The sequence below is a fragment of the Artemia franciscana genome, chromosome 10, assembly GCF_032884065.1.
Source record: "Artemia franciscana chromosome 10, ASM3288406v1, whole genome shotgun sequence".
Classification (NCBI taxonomy): Eukaryota; Metazoa; Arthropoda; class Branchiopoda; order Anostraca; family Artemiidae; genus Artemia; species Artemia franciscana.
Genome location: NC_088872.1, coordinates 33,191,409 through 33,213,978, shown reverse-complemented (window position 1 = coordinate 33,213,978; position 22,570 = coordinate 33,191,409). Strand labels below are relative to the sequence as shown.

The 22,570-nt window shown below is 34.0% G+C and overlaps 2 protein-coding genes across 5 annotated transcripts in view; one reads left to right on the top strand and one right to left on the bottom strand.

Annotated features, from left to right (window-relative positions):
• Positions 1–22,570, top strand: part of LOC136032096 (uncharacterized) — a 438,713-nt gene that overhangs the window by 374,988 nt on the left and 41,155 nt on the right. The window lies entirely within an intron of this gene.
• On the bottom strand, positions 1,966–22,566 carry LOC136032100 (uncharacterized). The gene is made up of 6 exons (XM_065712247.1): positions 22,439–22,566; positions 16,848–16,914; positions 12,754–12,929; positions 9,253–9,414; positions 7,987–8,141; positions 1,966–4,856 (listed from the first exon to the last, which is right to left on the bottom strand). Exons 1-6 carry the CDS (start codon positions 22,476–22,478, stop codon positions 4,761–4,763), a joined length of 696 nt encoding a protein of 231 aa, XP_065568319.1. The 5' UTR covers positions 22,479–22,566; the 3' UTR covers positions 1,966–4,760.

Sequence of the window (22,570 nt, the reverse complement as noted above, 5' to 3'; positions counted from 1 at the left end):
GAATTGGTGAAAGGAACGAGTTAAAGAGAGATGGGCAGAACATTTTGAGAATGTGCTAAACCGTAATTAGAATTACAGGAAAAGATATAAAGGAGAATGAAAAAGTTTGTGACACCCTGGGTGTGAAGGAAGATATATTTTTTGAGGAATAATTAGTGACAATAATAAGGTCTCAGGTCCTGATAGTGTGGTAAATGAGTTTCTTAAACATGGTGGTTATGAGGTTAAACATATGTTACTGACGATTATGAAAATGATTTTTGAAAAATGGGAAGTACCTAGAATTTTAGAAAAACCCTAATTAAACCCCTGTATAAGAAAGGTGATAAGAGTGAGTGTGGTAATTATAGAGGCATTAGCCTGGGTTCTGTAGATAGTAAATTACTTAGTATGATAATACTCTTTTGACTTAAAGATGCTGCAGATAAAGTTTTAAGAGAAGAAGAGTGCGGTTTTAGGAAGGGTAGAGGATGTGTCGACCAAATTTTCACTCTTAGATTAATAACTGAGAAATGCCTGAGTCATTAAATATCTTTTGTCCTCAGTATATAGATAACTTTGACCGACTTTGTCTTAAGAAGCACAGCAAAGGCAATGAGAGAACAAGAAATCAAATGGGGAAGTAAAACTTTTCTGCACTTAGATCATGCTGGTGGTTTAAGCTATCATAGATGAAAAGTGAATGAATTTTTAGAGATTTTGCGATTACAGGGTGCAAGAATATGTTTGAAAATTAACGTTAAGAAGACTAAGTCGCTAAGGCTAGAAATAAATGAAGATTAAAGGAGACGCAGGGAAGCGAAAAGATTGACACAGCTTCACTTACCCAGGTAGTATTATTAGTAAAGACGGTGGGTGTAGTGACGATGCTAAAAGTAGAATGGCCAAGGCATAAGGTGTTTTTTCATAGTTGAAAAAAGTTTGGGAAAATAAGAAGATAAGTCTGCAAATAAAGATTAAAATATTGGAGACAACGGTGATAACACTGATCAAATATGGTCCTGAGCATGGGTGCTCCGAAAAACAGAGGAAGATTTGCTAGATTTATTCAGAGAAATTGCCTACAGATTGTTTTGGGTACCCGACAGACAGACCGTATCTGAAACAGTGTGCTGTACAAAAAATAAAGTTCAATTCCGCCTTCTAAGGCTACAATGAGAGAAAGATTGAGATGGTTAGAGCACGTTCTGCGGATGACAGATTGCCAAAGATTTCTTTTCGGCAAACCGTCTTGGGCTAAACAAAAAGCAAGTCGTCCTCGGTTGGGGTGGGAGGATATTGTACAAAATTTAAAGGAGATGGGAACTTCCTGGGAGGGTGTACAGATGGAGGCTTTCAATAGATTTGGATGGAAGAGGAGCGTGCGTAGCTGTGTTGGCCTCAGGCGGCTCGGTGCTGCGCTGAGTTTTTAGTAGCAGTTTCTGAGTAGTAGTAGTAGATCTTCACTTGCCGCTCATTGCTATGAACCTTTTTTACTTAGATTAAGGACTTTTGAATTTGCACAGTTGCGGATAGATATTCATTATAGCTTTACCTTTTATTTATTTTCTTTTGTTGAACTCACACGCGATTCTTTCGTCCTCGAAAAAAAAAATGTAGCAAAAGAGTCTAACCTCTTTCCCAAAACCTCAAATATTGCATACAAACACGTGGTTTTGGGACCAATAATGGCAATATAAGTATAAACTCCTTCGTCCAACCCCCCTCCAAGTCAGAAAAATAAAGCTGATATTGTCTATTCTCCTTTTTTCTTTGTTTTCTCGGGAAATTTCTTTCTCAAGATTTCTGCACCTCGATCTAAAATTATATGATATTAACACAGTAACCATTGTGACTTCGCGACCATTTTCCCATAAAAAAGATCAAAAAGCTTGTTTAAGAGCTTGAGAACTTTGACTTTTATTGACTTCACTGAAATTTAAGCTTTGATGCACAACGAGTTAAAAAAGCTATTGAAAGCTGAGAAAACCATATCCAATAAAATGTATTTGAATCGAACATTTAAATACAATACAATGGCCAAATAATGAATCACGTTAATACAATGGACGGAATGGTTAATATAGGTCAATACATGTGTGATTAGACAAAACGCCTTGATTTGTCTAATAAAGAAAAAACAAACAGATTTATGTGTTTTAAAAAATCAGTTATGTTCAGAAATATATAAGCACAGTATAAAACAGGTAAAAATATTAAGAATTTTTAAATTGGCGAATTAAGAACAAATTCAAACTCAAGTTTTTCATCGGCATAATAACTAAAAAAAGTACATCAACATTAAAACAAATAGTCATTTCAAGAGCTAACTCAGATCCAGGGATATTGAGACAAATTACAAATAATAAGGATCATCAGATACATTTTAAGAAGAAATATTTTTAATTCTCCCATTGAAATTAAGAACATCCTCCAATTAATATTCAAAAAATCGTCATTAGTTTAAGACAACTTTCTAAAGTAAAAAAGGGTCGTAAGCTACAAGCATATTAGTTTCAACATTAAGACCTTCACATTAACTCACTGAAATCAAACCCGAAGAATACAGCAGTTTTACATCAAAACCTCTTGAGCTTATTTCATGAACTAATCATGCTGGAATGTAGGGACATTTGACAGGCTTATACCAGTCTACTGAACATGAAGTGAACTTGTAAAACTTTCCAATAGATACACTCCCATTGAACTTCGTTGAAAAGAGACTAAATATGTTGCTTTTTTTACCTTTGATCTAATTCATTACATTGACTTCGTTACGATACAAAATGTTATCTTCGAAAGTTGGGATTCCCAATTTTGGTAATAAATTAGTAATTTTGCTATTCGTACTTCTTCTTGCATTGATTCTAAATAGCTACCAAACGGGGGAGGGGGGATTTTGAACACTGTGGAGCGAAAATCATTTCCTTTTTTTGCAATTTTAATAAAATGTTGTCAGAACATTAAAATAAGAAATCTAAGTTCTGGCAGTAGATAGTACATTTTGTTTAGTAAAAACAACCAAATTCTTGCAAATACTAAAAAAAAAAAAAAAATGAAACAAATAAAATTCCTGTTATAATAAGTTTGACACATTCTGCTTATCTGAATCGCTATAGGATAATGGGGTAATATTTTTTTGGACTTGGTACATGAACGCAAGGATTCTTTAAACCTTTGATTTTATTTTCTGGGACACTTGTCATTAGTGAAGAGAGAAAATAAGACGTGCAGTGACGTTCATACAACGTTCATTTCAAGTATTCATACGTCTTAAGTAACGTGCAGTGTAGAAAGAAAACCTTGATATTGTAATAAAATGTCCATAAAAATTGTCGAAAGACCTTTTCTATGAATTTGGCAGGCGATACCGGACAAGATTTTAGACAATAAACTTCACGTACTTCCTGTAATATGGATGCCTCGAATAGCGTATTTGATCCATTGTTCCACATTTGATCCATTTATTTCCTTCATTCCATCAACAATGAATAATAATAGTTATGATTCTTTAAAGAAACATCGGGCTTTCTTTTGTCAAAATGAATGAATCCACTTTGAAGATGATCCAAAGCCTATCTGGGCAATCAAGAAACCTAGTTGGATAGCTCTGACAAAATAAATCAAAAGTAGACATTTTTTTTCCCTTGCCGGGTTACAAAGTAACAATGTTTTCGTCTCAACAAGCTACGTCCCTTGACTTCATAGAAACATTGGGCTTTCTTTTGTCAAAATGAATAAATCCACTTTGAATGATCCAAAGCCTACTGCGGACAATCAAGAAACCTAGTTGGATAGCTCTGACGAAATGAATCAAAAGTAGACATTTTTTCCCTTGCCGGGTTACAAAGTAACAATGTTTTCGTCTCAACAAGCTACGTCCCTTGACATATGGAGTCAGGGTCTCCCTTACTGTTTACACCTATAATAAAGTACTCTCTACTTTACATCTTCTGGTCAACCCCGTCCAAATGAAGTAATTTAGGAGGGAGTATATTTGGTAGGTTCCAAAACAGACAAACGTTGGGAAACTATGGTAAAAAGGAAGAAAAGAGTAAAAATCACAAAAAATATGACCCCACTCCTCTCAATGCATGCATGCTTCCCAATACTATTGTACACCAAGTGTTATTATTAAGCAAGACAAATCTAATCAGGATTTCGAGGGACGTTAGAAAATAATTTTGGGCAGCTTTTCAGAACACTTACACCCCAATGCAGCGACGACATGCAAATTTCCAGCCGGTGTAAAACTGGAAACGAAGTTCTCTAGAGTCTTCCAAGAAGATTTCTTGGAAAAAAGACTCCTTTGAATGCCTATCTTTGAAAGAGGGTATCAATAATACATTTGTGCCACTATACAAACAAAAACCCTTTATTTCTTTTAAACTTAATTTTGCCTGTCAGAAAAACATATTTCCAATTCTGATCTATAACACAAACGAACCAAATGCTAATCCATATGAAAACACGTTTTCACGAGGCAAAGTTAGTCCAGCCATTAAACTGAAGTTAACCCCTGTCGGAACCGAGATTAGGACTTACTTTTCTCTTTTTCAAGACAGCAGATCACCTACCTATTTGAAACTCCTTAAGCTTTTCTGAAATCTCTCTAGCAGCCAAATTGTATACATGGGAATGCATACAATTAAGGATATACTAACTTCAACAGAAACCAAATTTGTCACTGGATGCACATTACACTCTTAGCTACAATAAAATCCATACGCAAAAACTAATCCTGATAAGGATTTAGAAAAATACACAAGCCAGTCCATAGCTTAGACGTAAGCATGTGAACCTGGTCCAAGTTGAGTTTGCATCTGCATTACTAAATTCTTTTCCTCTTTTTTCTGCTCCTTCACATCAATGTGCTCCTTCAAATAAAACAAAAACCAGATATGAGTAAAACTAGTTATAGCTCTGTCACAACATAAATATACAGTAAAACTAGAAGAATAGTCAGAATGCGGACCCATAACATTAATATTAGCACTGGATCTTCTTACATTAAAAAATAATAATAATAATCGAGAGTTAAAAGAATGTCTCTGTCGTACAAAGAACACGACACAATTTTGTTTAATCACCCTTTACAACACTTACGACTCTTTCCACCCTCTAAAAAAATATAGTTTTTTTTTTGTCTATTTTTGTCTACTTGGTCCGGCGTTTGACAACGCTCAATTACTCCCTATCTCCGAAGAAATTTGCTCATCACTGATATTAACTTTAGGGATTAATTGATTTAGTATTAAAGGCACTCACTTGAAAAGATTGCCTTCCAGTTCTTTCTTTAAAATAATCATTTAAAGCTCAAAATGTTCACCCTTCCCTCCTCTTTTTTTCATCAAACTGAAAAACTATCGCTGGTATTACTTTCTTCTTTCTTACTTTTGATCAAGAGCCCCAATTTCGACCAAGATTCTTGAAACAGTTTCCATTGACTTGTATACTAAATGACCAAATTCAATCAAAAAACCTCCAACTATTTGGGAGAAAGGTAGGCTTAATTTAACTTACACTTAATTTAAGTCGCAAACTTGAACGGATTTTCGATCTAAATGATTGGAGGCATAAAGTGGGCACGTAGCCCCAAACTTCCACTCCCCCCATCCCAGCGAAATGTTTATCGGAAAAGTAGACATTTTCAATCTACAATATTTGAAGCATAAAACGGCCCCTTGTCAAAGAAAGCTTTCAACTAGAAGAAATGTTATTCACTACTCATCTGTAGGTTAATTATTTTGGGAATAAAGAGGGCACACTGATTAGTTATAATTAAAAACTGAATAGTAAACTGGACAGTATCTACTTGGGCTTAGATATGTTTCAATCAGTGTTTTGATAGGGTCTCCGGGGAATAGGGGAATTTTCATAATTTTCGACCAGCCCAAGGTCAAAAGAAAACATTATATTACCTAGAGAAACTTTTGAATCATTTCCTGAATTGTCCACTATATTTTAAATTTTACTAACAGTCTCTCCGGAATATGTATTCTTGATAGTTTTGATAAGATCAAAACTATTACCAAACGTCAGTTATTACCAAACGCATTCAGCGACGCATTATCTGTCAGTGTTAGTTAAGGCATTAATAAACTAAATACAGTTAGGGTGGTTTGTACCTCTTTTATTCAATATTTTGCTGATAATAAGGATTGATAGCCCTTACATTAGGAACGCCTCTAAATTTAACTGTTTGAAGTTTTAATGCCTAGTGGGTTTTACTTAGGCTGACTTCAGACGCATATGATTTTGAGAGAATTATTTTCGGATTTTTTCCCTATTTTCAACTTGAAATATTTTCAAGATACTTCATGAGGTTGTTCAGAAAACCTTAAAAAGATTTTAGAGCCTTTCACTCTAGAAAAAAGGCCGTCTTAGCCGAGTGAAATGGTGCGCTGGATTTAGGATCCTTTGTCCGAGAGAGTGAGGGTTTGAAATCTAGCGTACCCAACTATTTGGTTTGGGACGGGGGTCAGTGGTGTGACTCGCAAGCTCAGCCAGAGTCGACCCAGCTCTAAATGGGTACCTGGAAAAATTTGGGGAAGGTAAACAGGAAGGGTCTGCGAAAGCACAGGATGGTTGCCCCCAACCCCCCATTGTACTTCCTGGATGAAGGGCTAAGAAACGGAGATCAGCACCACTGATTAAAGTACAATGCCATATTCTTTTTTTTACTCTAGAAAAAAAAAACTTATAGAATTTATTGAAAAACTGTCAAGTTGAAAATGGCTACAAAATCCATGTAAGACTTTATCTTTCCAAGGATTTTGTCAAAACTCGACGTCTAAATTAATATTGGATGATATCATTAAACCATCGCAGGGTTCTACTCCGTGCACTTCAACCAATTTATTTGTTTAGATTTCAGAGAAAATTTCATAGTTTTATATGTGCTGTCTGTTGAGGTAAAATACCCCCCCCCCCCCCCAACAACAAGAAATATTTCCTTTCATCATAAAAAAAAACATGTTCATGGAGAGCGAGTTTTTATGGTTTCAAGGAAAATTGAATCCGTACAAAATGACAGTCATGAAAAACTGCATAAACGAAAGACTGGGTCTCCGAGAAAAATTCATCTCATTCTGGCAAAATGATCACAAATAAAAACGGCAATAGTTTTAAATGCTTTATATAAAAACCATAGTGTTTTCTCCAACGACAGAAAAAAAAACAGCAAAACTTTTTGCAATGACACTTCTGGAAATGAATGCAGAATCGATGACGCAAAAAAAGGACTATAGAATGACGTATGAGAATGCTCTAGAACTCTAATTGAAGATTTTATTCAGATTAAACTATACAGAAAATAAATATGTAATTTGAAGAAGAAGTGGTGTAAAATAAAAACTTGTTTCGTCGTATTTGGAAGGAAAGGAATCTCTCCAATCAATTGATATAAAAGAGTAATCTGATTGTCATGTTAACATGTCCAAATTATTATTAATACGAGCAAACTAAGTCGATGCTTGTGCCACAAATCTCCCTTGGCTCCAATATGTCTAAATTAGAAAAAAATGGGCTGAACCTTTTGGATTGAATCGTTCCCCGGCCCTTTCCACCTTCACCGGAATGCGTGGTGTCTTGATGACATAATTCCTTTCCTCATTCCAGTCAACCAATATCAATGCAGTTTTCTTTTCTAATAACTTCATATCGGCATAATGCTGAAGCTGAATAGTATACATCAAACGCCAGACATATATAAAAAAGTAGCATTCACTATAATTATTCTATTAATCAGAACCTGGATAGAATTCGCAGGGTCCCTTGGAACCTCGATCATTTCTATGAAATATCTGCTTGTCTTCGAAATCATATCTTTAGTATATTATGTATAGGCTACAAAAAATTGGCAATGAGATAATTTGTCTTTCTTTATTTTAAATTAACTAACATTACTTTTGCAATACCATCATGCTAGTAAGAATTATTTCAGTAACAAATATAAATGTACATAGTTACAGTAAAATTAGCCTATTAGTCTCGTAAAAAAGTTACCTGATACAGGAGGTAAGCAGACAGTGCAAATCCAAAAAATGAAATCACGGCAAAACCATAAGACCAGGAAAGATAGTTGTAATTCGGATATAATAGCCAATCTCGTCTCCAACATTGACCCCCAAACACAGCCACTGACAAAAACATACAGCCACCTAAATTAAAAGGAATGCTGAACTTTATAAAAAAAATAATCAGTTTTTATTCTCTAAATATTCAGTAAAAAAAACTGGATTTTCTGGAATGATGTCAAATGAGCTTAGAGAGCTCAAGCCAAGTGCAGGCAGCCACATTCGGCAACAAGTGTTATGCAGAACTCATATACAAGGATGACCAAGTTGTATGAAATACGATTGAAGAAAAGAATACTCAGGGCTTTCTAATGTGGGAGAGTTGGATTCAGTCGAACTTGGTACTTCAAGAGCGGACAAGTTTCCTTTTTTTATGGAGTCAATAATGACCACTTCGTACGTACCTGAACCCTCATCAACCTTGGCAAGAAGGACTCTGCTTCTTAAAAGTAAGAGTAGTTCAAAAGTCGCCTCGGTCCCGTTCTTGGTTTCGCCATAGCAGCGTTTTCCAGCCTGGGAGGCACACCTCCTAGGTATTCCGACCTAGTCTAAGAGGATGCGTGAATATCAGCGAGAATGTACAAAAAAAAATCAAACAAAATTAAAGCTACGCAGGCACACAAATATTTTACAACACTTAGCAGCTGATAATAAGTAATGAAAATATACACACAATAAGAGAAACATTAGTTTTATCAGCAGCTGTTATGGGTCAAAACAGTGTTTGATGAAACACATGCAAAACACCTGCAACAAACACCGCTCGCTGATAACACAGTTGGCAGAAAAATAGAGGATACGTCCTCCGACGATCTTTACAATCAATTAGTTTCTCAGACGCGTGCTTCAAAAATCGCCTAACAGGTAGATGAAGAAACTGATGTACCCATCAATAATGATGGGCCAGTGATTTTTGTTAGATTTTATTTCATTTTTTAAGCTATCACTCGCAGATTTCACGTCTTTTTTTAATCGGGCTTTCTAGCCAAATTCGGGTGTTTTAGACCATCTCGTTTGTAAAGCAAAGATCTTAAAAAATTTCGAAGTTTTTGGTAATGGATACGCTTCAATTGATTTTGAGATCAAGAGCTCCAACAGAAGTAAAACTTAACAATTTATATCCAAAGAAAATACTGCTGGCCACGTGCTGTAATCAGCACGACAATAATTTTATAGAGACAAAAAAATAACTCACTAGTAATGGCATCCAACATAGAAGCAATTCCAATAAACGTAGATCCATATTTCTGAGTCCATTTCAAGGGCCAACGAGTCAAATACATCGAAATTGAAATCAAGGAGGACAAACAAAATATTAGTCCCAAAGTCATGAAAGCCTGTACGGCCATCAGCCATGCTAAAACAGAAAAAAAAATAGTCTCCTTGCTTAAAAAAAAAGAAGTTGATAAATGATGGACGAAATGAAAAAAGATACAATTTCTTCCAAAAAGAATTAAGTTAATTCATTACGTTACAAAACAAAAAGTTGCAACAAAGACGACATTGAATGAAAGCGCTATATACGTGGATTTACATGAAAAAGCTAAATCGAGAACTATTGCAAATATTGATACAGAACCATAATTACTCAACCAGCTAACAAATTTTTAATCAAATCACATGCTCAAACCTTCTATGTTGCAAGTTATTCCAAAACACCTTTTCCTTCTGAAAAACACGTTGGCCCATCATTTTATTTTTCATTTCTTTAGTCCTCAAACAAAAGGAAAATAAACGAAAATTCGTCACTGCAAGTTTAATGAACACATTTGGCTGTACTGACTTAGAAATAGTTGATGTTGGTAAAAAATGATAATAAATAAATAAAAAGAATCCGGATTTCAATTCAATAAATACAATATTTGATAAAATATTTGATCTTCCTGCTGATTTTACATATATATAATAACCTTTACTAGCTTTTGTTCTACCAATTAAAAACTATTTGAATTACAAAATATACTTGAAAAAGGATCTTTCGAGTAGTACTTATTTTGTAAAATAATTTGAGCTTTAAAAAAATGCTTACAAAAAAGAAAATATGAATAAAAATGTTAACCCATAGTTTGTTAGTTTCCTTGGATTCCAAATAAAGCAAAGTTTGAAATTAAAGACGTGAAGTTCGAAGTCTGTAGTTTTACAAATCAGGTTTTATCCATCTAAATAGCTGTTAAGGTTTTTAGTCTCAAGATCGAATCTTTCAACTGATTCTGCATTTATAGCTTGTATTACCTTTGCATGTATTGATTAGAAACCATTCAAATTAGGAAATGCTTTTGAAAAGAGAATTATCCATAAAATATTTATTCTATGAACAAATTTTCGGCAGTCACTCCAAACTTAATAGAATGTATATATTCAAAATCAGTGCCAAAGGGAGAATCTACATTACTTGAAAGAAAACTGTTTTAAACCTGTAACGTCTAAGCTTCACATTTTTCTTTTTGGAACATAATGAATGGTAAAGAAATTGAGCAGCATAACTTCTCTTAAAAAATCCTCTTTAGATTTTGGAAATTTAGTTTACTTAACTAAATTTCACAAAGTTCAAAAAGGTGCTTCTCTTAAGTCAAAAATGAGAGACTTGTGATCTTTAGGATAACAGCCATCCACGCTACTATTAACACATATTCAACTTTACTATCAACTTTATTCACGTTTATGACCCTCTGCAGCCTTTTTTCCATATCGATACTGGTTAATTAGTCCATGTTGTCTTTAGTTAGTTTGAATTTTTTTTCTTCGCTGTTTATTGTTTTTGTTTATTTATAATACTCCGTACTTTGTGTTTTTTATACTTTTACGGGTAATAAAGTTCATTCATTCATTCATATCAAGTCATTGGCATATTCATTATTTTAACTAAGTCACTCTGTCAATTAGCTTTCCTGAGCTAACGCAACATTTTCTTTACTTTTTTTGCTTTGTTTTGATTGTTCTTAATACAACCAACAGTAGTAAAATCAGAAAAGGAAAGATTTTACTTGAAAAATTACATCACGTGCAACTTCCACTTTTCAAACCAAACAGTTTGTGGTAACAAACTAATTAGGAGCAACTTGACCCAATGGTAACCGAAACTCTAAAAACACAATTTTAATAACAACTGATACATCAAAAGACTGGAATTTTTATACTAATTCCAAATATATAAAATTCATTAAGTTTAATGTTGCCGAAGAAAAGCTACAAATCTGAAAAAAATTGCCTGGTTTTTAAAAAAGGGAGGAAATAACCCTAAAAAGTCAAGCAATCTTGATGAAAATCACATAATCAGATTCAGCATACCAGAGAACCTAACTGTCGAGGTTTCAGGCTCTTATTTAAATACATGTGGATTTTTTTTATTTTTTGCCAGAAGAAAGGTTACGGATGCGTTTATTTGTTTGTTTTTGTTTTTTTCCAAGGATGATCGTATCAAACTAATAATCCTAGTAGATTCACTCGAACAGAATTGATCAAAAGATTAGAGGGTAAGTGAGCCCCCCTCCCATGCCCCTTTTTTCCACAGACATCTGATTAAAAATTAGGGATAGTCATTTGATTCAGCACAGTTAAAGGTCCAATAAAGGCCACCCATAGCCCCTGGGAAAAGGGCTGGAATTTGTGCGATGTCCATTGTTCACATATAGCCTAGTATTTATTATTGGGTGAACATTTTTTCGGGTGAATTTTCTGTATTTCATTTTCAACGGGAAGAATTTTCCGTGGAGAGGAAATATTTTGGGGGTATTTTTCATAAGAAATTTTAGATTTTACACGGGGGGGGGGAGGATTTCCTGGCATGATTTGGAAAATAGTCAGAAATATAAATTTAAAAAAAAACCTAATTTTTAGACTGAAGCAAATGAGCATCATCTAAACTTAGAACAAGCAGAAATTATTCTGTATATGAGGGGGGACTGCCCCTTCATCAATCCTCACTTTTTACGCTTAAGTATGACTGTTTATCACAATTCTTTAAAAGACTGCTCAGATACAAGGGTCGTTGAATTGAATGAGAAGTATTTTTAAAGGACTTGAGCAAGAGTCCTTTAGCAAGAGTTGAGAAAGGGGTAGTCGCCCTCAATTACAGACAATTTTCTGTTCGTTTTAAGTTTTGCTGTCACTCCTTACTTTCAGTTGAAAAAAAAATTACTCATCAATAAAACTAAGGAAGAAAATATTTAAAATGTAGCTGATTTAAATATTATTTCCCATATCAAAGAGGCAACATTTATTTAGGCTATTCTAAGGAAATGGCTTTATCTCCTCAAAACAAATTTACCGTTTTTGCCTGTCCAGGTCATGGGCTGAGAAGAATTTCTTTTCTTTCTCTTTTTTTACTAAAATTTGATTCTGTTGCCAACATACATCTTAATCCAAAAGCCTCGTCGACGTATAGCAGTAGAGCTGTGAATCAGTATAAACATTTAAAGACTCAAACTTCATAAAAACTTTTTGCTAGGTATATCTTTAGTCTAAAGCAGTGTTTAAAAATGGGAGGGGGAATCCTTTGGAGGTCTAAGTTTCAGCAGTCCCTAGAGAGGCTGCAATGAGTTACACCAGAACCATCTGAGCAAAGAAGAAAGCATATGAAAAGCATATGGTGTAATAGATCAGGGGTTCCCTGAAATACATAATTTACTTAAAGATTCAGAAGGTAGAAAAATCCAGTTAAAAGGGACAAGCTTTTTTAAAATAAAATGTATCATACCTGGAAGTAGCCATTCCCATATGCGCTTATACTCGAAACTAAATATGTAGTTACACCCATCAAAGACTTCGTCAAACTGAAAGCTTGGAAAGCGGAAATGTCGAAAACAAAATTCCCATAGGCCCATTTTCATAAAAGGACTATAGGTACTATGCCATGACACCAACCAATATGGGCTAGAAAAAAAAGAGGAATTTTAAAGAAAAAGAATAATGAAAAAAACTGGAAGCCACAAAATATGTGGAATGCTGAGGCGACCATAGGAAACTTTATCAGAATCTTTCCGGGATTTTGCCGGATATTTTGAGGTATTGCAGTAGCTTCTCTAGCAGATTTCCCAAGCTAGATTAGTGAAATTTTTATAATCTCAAACTCAAGTGACCAGAAACAAAGTTTCAATTACCAAGAGTTCATAACAAAAATGGAGGGAGGTGAGAATTCAAACGAACAAGAGATTCATTAAAACTCGTGAGTTTTGCTTTACGATATTAGTAAATTTATTGATGGGTATTACATTTACGTATGATATGTCTACAGTACATATAGCAACTTTTTTTAAGTGCATATTTTGATTTTCATTTAGAAACTTCTGTTTGTTGTTGTCCAGTCAATTTCGGTTGTAGTTAGAGCTTGTCTCAGGGGCAGATCCAGGATTTCTTCAGGGGGGGGGCGCATAATAATTGCTTCGATACACTTACGAACAAAGATAGACCCGCAATTTAAAGGGAACCTTGACAATTATGTGTCGTAGGTAGCTACCTACCTACGAAATGGTCGTAAATTTAATCTAAAATCTTGTGAGAGTTAAAGTTCTAACAAGTCTGTTGGAATTAAAATGGTATAAAAAAAAACTGATACAAAAAAATAGTAAGTTGTAAAAACCATCCCGCCATAAAAAAATAAAAAGCTGTTCACCATCTATAAAAAAAATTATATTTAATGTTTTCTGCATAATTTTTTGCCTTTGCACTTCTGACCACTATAGCCAGTGCGTTAAGCTTCTTATTGTCAAAAAAAAAAAAAAAAAAAAAAAAAAAAAAAAAAAAAGACAATTGGTCTCAAACCAGCTTTTGGAGTAATATACTGTTTGTGACAAATTGTATAGATCAAACCACTTAGCATATCGCCTAACTTTGTGGCATCGCTTAGTAACTATGATTGTAATGAAGAGTAGGATATGGGGATTAAGATACAATTTGTATATTCGTAAAAGATATATTAGACATTAAATACTAGTTTTTCTAGGGTGTAACTAGAAAAACAGAACGAAGAGATAGAAATGCATAGAAGACATTTAAAACGAGGGTTTTAAGTATAGGCAGTAAAGCGTTAACTAATCACTATTACTTTAAAAAAAAGTGTTTTGATAAACAGCGTCAACTTTGACAAAATCTCAAAAATTTACTAATCAAAATTTTACTTTTCATAACTACGTAGCGTCTTACTTTTTAAAGTTCTCTATATTTTGCCTAAATTACGTAATTCACAATTTTATAAGAAAAGGTCTATTTCTCTATTTCCACTACCGCCATATCTATTTATTACACGGTCGATGTCTACCTTAATATTTTGGTGAACGTTTATAATGGCTAGAGCTCTTCGTTAGTATTTCCTCATCTATTCATTCTAAAATATCCGAATAAAGACCGAAATCGTCAGAAAAATATGAACTCTAATAAAGATGCATGTAGGTATGTGCTTGAAACTAAGTATATGAATCGAAATACTCCTTAAAAAAAATTAATTACGTGTTTTTTATCTTTGTATTTGATAGATATAGATTGATGATTTAAATTCTGGGGTTCAAGCTGTGAAAATTTATAATTTATCTTTTTTTTAGTCTTGAGATTTTCAGATATTCAATTCAAACGTTTAAATTTTGATATGTCTGTAAAGCACAAAAATAAAAATTTGAAATTTGATTCAGATTTAGCATTTAGTAAGAGAATTGTCCAGCAACAATTTTGATTTATAAGCACCTAATCATAGAAATATGATCGGATGCCATGTATCAAAATAAGTAGAAAGATCCTCAGTGGTATATATAGCAGTTTAGACAATTTTAAAGACAAATGTATGCATCCCTATATAAAACGTACCTATATTTTGTGACTGGTTGGTATTGAGAAGGCGAGAAATTCTGAAGTAACATTGTTTCGTTTGTGTAACATTGTGTGAATTTCCATTTTTTATCAACATTTTATTAGTAAATGATTAAAAAAAGAATCGATGCAATTTCACTGACTCAAACTGAGAATTCAGAGACCCATCTATACCAGCTAGATAAAAAAAAATGAACACATAACTATTTGCCTTCTTTTATAAACAGTTTTCCGAAAATCTATTCTTCTTAAATGATTACTCCGACCTTTGAAGGAGTATTATTACTTAGTATACTTAGTTTTATTTAGTATACTTAGTTTTAATTATATACTTATATGAACCTTTATTAAAGTGCTAAAGAGTTTGGTCTTCATTTTAGTGTTTTAGGATGAACAGAGGAGGTGATATGTCATATAATGAAGAGCTTTAATTAGATGAAAATAGGCAGTAAAGAGGCCATCATTTGTTCACTAAAATCCATAACTTAAATTAACAATTTTTGCACTTCTCATGCATTTACCTTCTATTATACAGATCCTCTAAAAACAACAACGTAGTAAAAACCACCCTGCTTTGCAAAAAAAGCAAACCCAAAAAACCTAAACAGAGAGCCAAAAAAAAGTAATGATATCAATTTCTTCACCTCATTGCCATAGCAAGACTCGAAAACAAATTTTTACAGTAAAAAGAAGTAAATATTTTGCATTCCTGTTGTGGCAGCATAATCCTGAAATATCTTTTCGGCAGCCTAAATAAGCTAGGATTTTAAATTTCCCGTTCTTGTTATTACAAAATGAAGATTTCACGTCAGGGGACCCCTGGTTTGGTCACTTGCTTGTCTCTGATTATGAACAAGCTTTCAATTACCAAGAGTCCAAATAACCTAGATAAAGGAAGGTCAGAATTCAAATTAAGAAGAGACTTATTAAATACCGTTATTTTTACTTTACAATATTAGTAAAATTATTGATAGATATTCCATTTACATACAATATATTTACAATACATATACAAACTTTCATTATTTTTTTTAAGTGCATATTCTGATTTTCAGTCAAAAACTCAAATTTGCTGCTGTCTATACAGTTTCTGATAGTAGTTAGAGCTGAAAAAGCGTTAGAACATACCATAATCTGTGGTGTCAATTCATGAAAATTTAAGGGGAGATCAAAATGTATTTTTCAATAACTAAGGAGGCAAATTTGGGGGTTTTTCAACTTTTTTTTATGAAAATACCAAGAAAAAGCATTTTCAATGAATATAGCCTAGCCTACTTCTAACAAAGGTAATTATCAGAATCTAGAGGAAGAACAGACCCCTTTCCTTATTAAGGCCACTGAGGGGAATTAGAAATATGCTTGCCTTAAGCATTTGATGAGACCTGTTGTTCCTTAAACAACTCTTTTGGAATCCATGATTTTTCATTTGATAACAAGTTGTGGGTAATGATTTTCTTTTGTTGAAACAACACAATTTTTCTGATTTTCCAAAACCAAGTGATTTTAAACTTTCCAGCTCTCTCTGCATATCTTTCTAATTGTGATGGACTGGTCGTTTTGGAAAATTGAAAGCTACTTCTCACTTGCTAAGTCTTTAAATTGCAAAAAATGTGTGACTTGGCTTTTGCCTTCAACTTTATACTGCCCATTGGAAGATTTTTTTTTTCTTTAAACTGACAAACCTACTTTAAACTCCCAAATCCATCCTTGATGGTAAAATGCCAAACGGTAGTGCAGTTTTTTTTTCTAATTGTTAAATCGCACCCTAGTTTTCATTTTCACTTATGGTGAGACAATTATTCTTTCTTGGACTAACTTTGACAATGACACATTCAAAATGAACAAATCAAACAAAACATGTGACATACTAAAATATATGTAACAATTTGTCAGGATATTATTATTATACAAAAAACTATTGAATACATCAAGGAAAATTATCTTATTTAAGCCTTATATAGGCAATAAAAAATATAAAACATCTCAACTAACCTTGAGAATGCCATAACTAGAAAAATTGAAGAAATGAAAGTGCCAATTGATCCAGCAAGTAGATTAACTAGAAAGGAATTGAAACAATTAGGTGACTGCTGTGAAACTGTGCTGTGTTATAAACCAGGATTCCATCATAAACTTCGTTAATGTTGTTGATACAACATCTTAATACATTGAATGAGCTTTGGGGATGGATCATAATTCCTCTATGTAGTCTTCTTATTGCTTTGTTTATTCGAGTTTAGTCAATGAATCATTAATTCATTCTCCGATTTTCAACTAAAATTTTTCATTCCTAAAATATTATTTCGGTATTCAAATAATAAAGATTACTCTGTTTTTAAAACTTAAACAATTCAGATTGAGTCAAAGGTAACACTTTTATTTTATTAGCCTTGTAGTATGAATGTAGGTTAAAGTTGTCCAATTTTTCAAGATGTTATTTTGCTGAAATAACATTGCTTTTTATCAAACAAATTTGACAAAGTAACCTCATTTGTAATATGTACAATGATGAATTCTATCAGCAACTATTCAATAAGCTATTGAATATGTACTATATTAGCAATATCTTATATATTGAGGACTCATCCTAATGAGCACATCAAAGCCAATGGGAGAATACAGAATTGATTGGGGAAGCAAAACTCTCCTAGATTTAGATTTTTGCTGATTATTTGAGCATCCTAGATGAAAATATTAGCAAAATGAATGAATTTTTGGAGGTTTTGAGAGTTCAGGGTGCAAGAATAGGATTAAAAAGTAATGTTGCTAAGACTGGTAATAATTGGGGTGAAGAAGTGACATTGGGTAGCAAGAAGATGATCAAGTGGACAGATTCACTTACCCAGGTAGTACTATTAGTAAAGATGGTGGGTCTAGTGAATATATTAAAAGTAGAAGAGCCAAGGCCCAGTGATCAAGTATGGTTCTGAAGCATGGATGCTCTGAAAGATGGAAGAGGATTTGCTAGATGTTTTCTGGAGAAATTGCCTATGGACTGTTTTGGGTTGCCTGACTCACTCACTGTACCTAAAAAAATAAGCTGTGCAAAAAAATGTGATTCAATCCCATATTCTAGGGCTATAATCAGACATGGGTCAAAATGGCTAGGACACATTCTTCAGATGAAGGGTAACAGATTGCCAAAATTTGTCCTTACTGGTAAAACATAAGCCAGGTCATTCCAAAATGTGTTGGAGAATATTGTAATGAAAGATTTAAGGGAAATCGAAATTTCTGGAGAGAGTTTAATGAGGAGGACTTTAAATTGGTTGGGATGGAGGAGCTTGCACAGCTGTATTGGCTCCAGGCAGCTTGGTGCTACAGACAGTTGTTAGTAGTAATAGTAGCATTTAATTTGGAAGACAGATGAATTATATTTGTTTTAAAAAAAGAGATTTGAAGGGGAAAGAAGGCTATGTTTGTAAGGGCTGACGACCACCCGTTTTGCAAACATTGAAGGCAGGATGAGGAGAAAGGGAACAAGCAGCTGGCAAAGCGTAAGGTGAATAAAACTCTCGGGAAACTCTAGAGCCTAAATGACTCCCTAGAAGAGACTTTGAAGTACCTATTTCCATCCTTGGCATTATGGAAGCCCAGTGGCAATATGGGGCACAGGATTGATACCTGCTGCAGCAAGGTTGGCCAACAGGCTTGCTACTTGACCCTTTTCAAAAGACCCATCAAATTAAATGTTGAGTTGGCACCATATGCACTAGCAATGGCTCTGGAGGGCATTTTAACTTGTATTTCCACCCCTTCCCCTTCAAAGGGCACCTGTCTTTGATGACCTTTTACAATCTTTGGGTTAAAACAGCAAAATCATGAGAAATAGATCTTCTGCTCAAAAAAGGTATAAGAACAGTGCTTTGAGTCTCATGCTTTTGCTCATTCTGGATTTATTAGGTTTTAATGATTTGTGAATCTACTTCCTAAATTTAGGGAGGAAAGCCCTGATATGGCTTAAAATCCTGGTACTACTCTCTACATATTATAAGGTAGCTTTCTGAAGAAGCATATATTTACCCTAGGCCTGGACTTGCCTACCTTTCAGCAAATAGAGAAGGCAGATAAAATTAAATTTGATTATTCAGCCTCCTTAAAACTTTCTCCTAGAGGTTTAAATGATCCCATATCTACTTTCAGCATATTTACTTTCCTAAAATACACTCATCCTCATGCTCAACAGAGCTTATTGTAGTTAATTATAATTAATTCAAATGGGCCAAACTTACTGACTAAGCACAATTATTGTGCTCTATTACCTTAAATTGCAGCTTGGAGCAATATAAGGATTTTCCATCCTTGTGATCCTCCAGTGAAGAAAAAAGAATTCATTTGATGTAGGTTGTGGTTGTTGATCTAGACTCCTGTGGAGGACTCTGCAGCTTGCCAATTGTAAAGGAACTCCTGGCAGAGCCATTCCTTATCAAGGTGGGACTTGAACATGTCAGTTGAAGTTGCAGAAACTGTTTCCTCAGACAGTTGATTCCACAGATTGATGACTCTTTGGCTGAAGAAATGACTTCTATGTCTACTCGTGGAATGCTGCATGGGGAGCTTCATTGTATGTCCTCTAGTACCAGAATGCAAGGGCTGTGCAGAGACCAGGGAGGGTGTTTTAGAAAGGAATTTTTTGGTTAAAATCATATCCCCCTTTTTTCCTTCAGTATGTCAGTGTTGGCAGCTTTGAACAATGTAGTTTTTCTTTGTATGGAAATTTATTCATGCTGCTAACCATCTTAGTGGTATGACACTGGACATCCTCAAGCAACTTCTTATCTTTTTTGAAAAAAGGGGTTGCCAATGACATTCCAACCTCCAGACATGGTTGTACAAGTACCTTATATAACTTCATAAAAACTCTTGGGTGCTGGCTGCAGATGGTTCTTTATATGATGCAAAAGGATTTATTTGCAGAAGATGAAACAGACTTAGCATGGCTGCTAAACTTTAATTGGTGATCAACAAATGCCTCAATATCTCTTTCATCAGAAACAGCAGAAAAGAAGTTGTCTTGAAGGAAATATTTATGATGCTTGTTGTGTTTGCCAAAATGGATGACATGGCATTTGTCAACATTAAAAGTAAGGAGCCAGTTGTTAGTCCATCTTCCTAGACTGTCAAGATCTGTTTGAATTGATTGCTGGTCAGAGGGAGTAGCCGCTTTTCCAACTAGTTTTGAGTCATCAGCATAAAGGGTAATAAGATTTGAAAGAAGGGTGGGTAGATCATTGACATAGAAGTTGAAAAGTGCTGGTCCAAGAATAGTGCCCTGGGGTATGCCACTTAATACTGTTGTGGGAGAAGAGTAATGAGGAGTTCCTTGTGAATCAAAAACTCTGACACTCTGTGATCTTTCAGACAGGAAGCCCATAATCTACTGTACAGCACCTTCATTGACACCTGCAGCCTTCTGTTTGTTTATGAGGAATTCATGACAAACATTATCAAATGCTTTGGACAGATCAAGAAGAATCATGTTGACAGGAAGACCCTTATCAAGCAGTGTAGTCACTAATTCATATGTTTGGAATATTGAATCTGGTTTGAATATCAAACAAATTCTTCACAATAAAATCTAGCAAACACATAGAAACTTTAAAACCAAAACCATAAATATGGTAAATATTTAGTAGTCAATTACTTCTGAAGGATACACTAATAAAATAGAAGTAGTACCACTAGATTAATTATTTTATGTTCTTTCTAAATGTCATGGTTGCTTGCTTTTCTGACAATGCACCCAAACCACCCTGCCAGTAGAAAGCTTCACTCATACCCAGGGTGCAATATCTTTTTAGCCCCTCCCCCTACCTCTGGCTGTAAGCTCAGCCAGAGTTGACCCATCCCTAAATGAGTACTTGGAGAAATCTGGGGATGGTAAACAGGAAGGGTGTGTGACAGCACAGGATGGTTGGCCTCTAACCCCCCACTGCACTTCCTGGCTGAAAGGCCAAGAAACAGAGATGAGCACCACTAATAGGGACTGTAAAGTCCCTGTATTCTTTACCTTTTTTTACCTTTGAAAATAATATAATATCATATGCAAAATATACTCACAGATTAATAAATAAATGAAGTAAAATAAATAAAGTCATGGGCTCAAGCTAGGTTCTAAATTTGAGACAAAAATGAAGTTGAGAAAACAAGACAAGATTTCCAAGTATATACAAACATCTAATTAGTTCAAAGGCTACCTATTATTTATTTTACATACTGATACTGATAAAGAAATATTTTGAAAACACACAATTTTAAAATAATAAAAAAGTAAATACTTCTTATTCCTAAGGAGACACATGTATTTAATAATAATAATATGATTATAATCAATTAATATAAGTAATTACTATGTATAAATTTTCCTTGCTTTTGATGAAGCAAATTTATCAATAATATCATCAGAGTTGATCATTTCAGATTTTTCTATTTCCACAATTAAAAATATTAGGTCATTTAGGCAATCTTGTCTCATTGCTGATTGTAGGTATCTCAAAAATGATTTCAGCTTGCTGAATAAAAATATCACAGTTAGTAACTGATACCAATATAGTCAGGAGTAATTGAAGTGACACTCTTAGGATTGGAAAAAGATCTTCTATATACAAGATTACAAAAGTAGTAAATTTTAATGGAATTTTAGGTTATTTTTTTTTCTACTGCAGAATAATGTTTTTGCTTTGACACATTTCAATAAAGAGTTTTATTCCATTAAAATATGTATTGTAAAATTTACCCAAATTAAAAAAAAAAATTTGCATGGTCATTATCAACATTATCCTTGTTTAATAAATTTTAAACATCTAGTAGAAATCCAAATTTAAAATTAAGTTTACTTAGTAGGCCAAGTGTAAATTGTGTACATGCTTCTGGTTGGAGATAATAAATAAAAAATAATTGTCAAGTTTTTTTTTAAACATAGAATTATAGGTGAGATATTGGTACCCTGGGGCATATTCAAGTTTATAACAGATATCTAGAGAATGCTTTTGTTGAATTGCTTGATTTTGTTACTTGCCTCAATGAAACAATTAGGCTTTCTCTCAGACTTTTTGTAGATTATTTCTCCAACCCTTCTCTTTTATCCCCAATCAGAAAGTCCAGGGGATCTTTACTCTATCATCCTAATCCAGAGAGTTTAGGGGATCCCAGAAAATGTCCCAACAAACTTCCCTAAATAATGTAGAGAATGCTAGGCTTCTAATTCTACCCTGTCCATGTTACTCTAGTTTGGACCTCTCTAAGCCATCAAACTCTTAATCTCAAACCCTAGAGTCATTCAAGCAAGGGGAAACAAGGACTGGGAGCAGAAGAAGTGGTGTCTACACTGGGATGCCCCAAAGTACCCAGCCAAATTTAGAAGTCAACACTGGCATGTATACCAGAAGGCGCTATCCTTCCATGCTTGTATAATGGAACTCAAAGCAATTTGTGTTACAGTACGATTGGCTTTTGAGTGCTCAAATCATTTGCTATGAACTTATTGAATGTAGGGTGTATTTTGGGAGTAGACAATAGGCTACTTTTCAATCCTCTGATGGCACAAATACCATCAGATAGCAGGTTAATAAACTAGTTCTCACAGGGTGTCTTTGGGGAGTTATCAATTGTCTTTTCCTTCATTATTCAGTGGAATATTTGTGCACTTATTTCTCTTCTTCTTCAAAAACTTTTTCAATTTTTGAATGTTTGAGTTAATCATAGGTGACACTACA

Bases quoted from the DNA above. Each gene is read 5' to 3' on its own strand.
- LOC136032100 (XM_065712247.1), bottom strand. From the start codon at position 22,478: ATGAAGGAAAAGACAATTGATAACTCCCCAAAGACACCCT. The intron at 16,915-22,438 runs GTGAGAACTAGT...ATTCCTTTCTAG, and splicing joins TAACTCCCCAAAGACACCCT to TTAATCTACTTGCTGGATCA. The intron at 4,857-7,986 runs GTAACTTTTTTA...TTTTATTTGAAG, and splicing joins CTGCTTACCTCCTGTATCAG to GAGCACATTGATGTGAAGGA.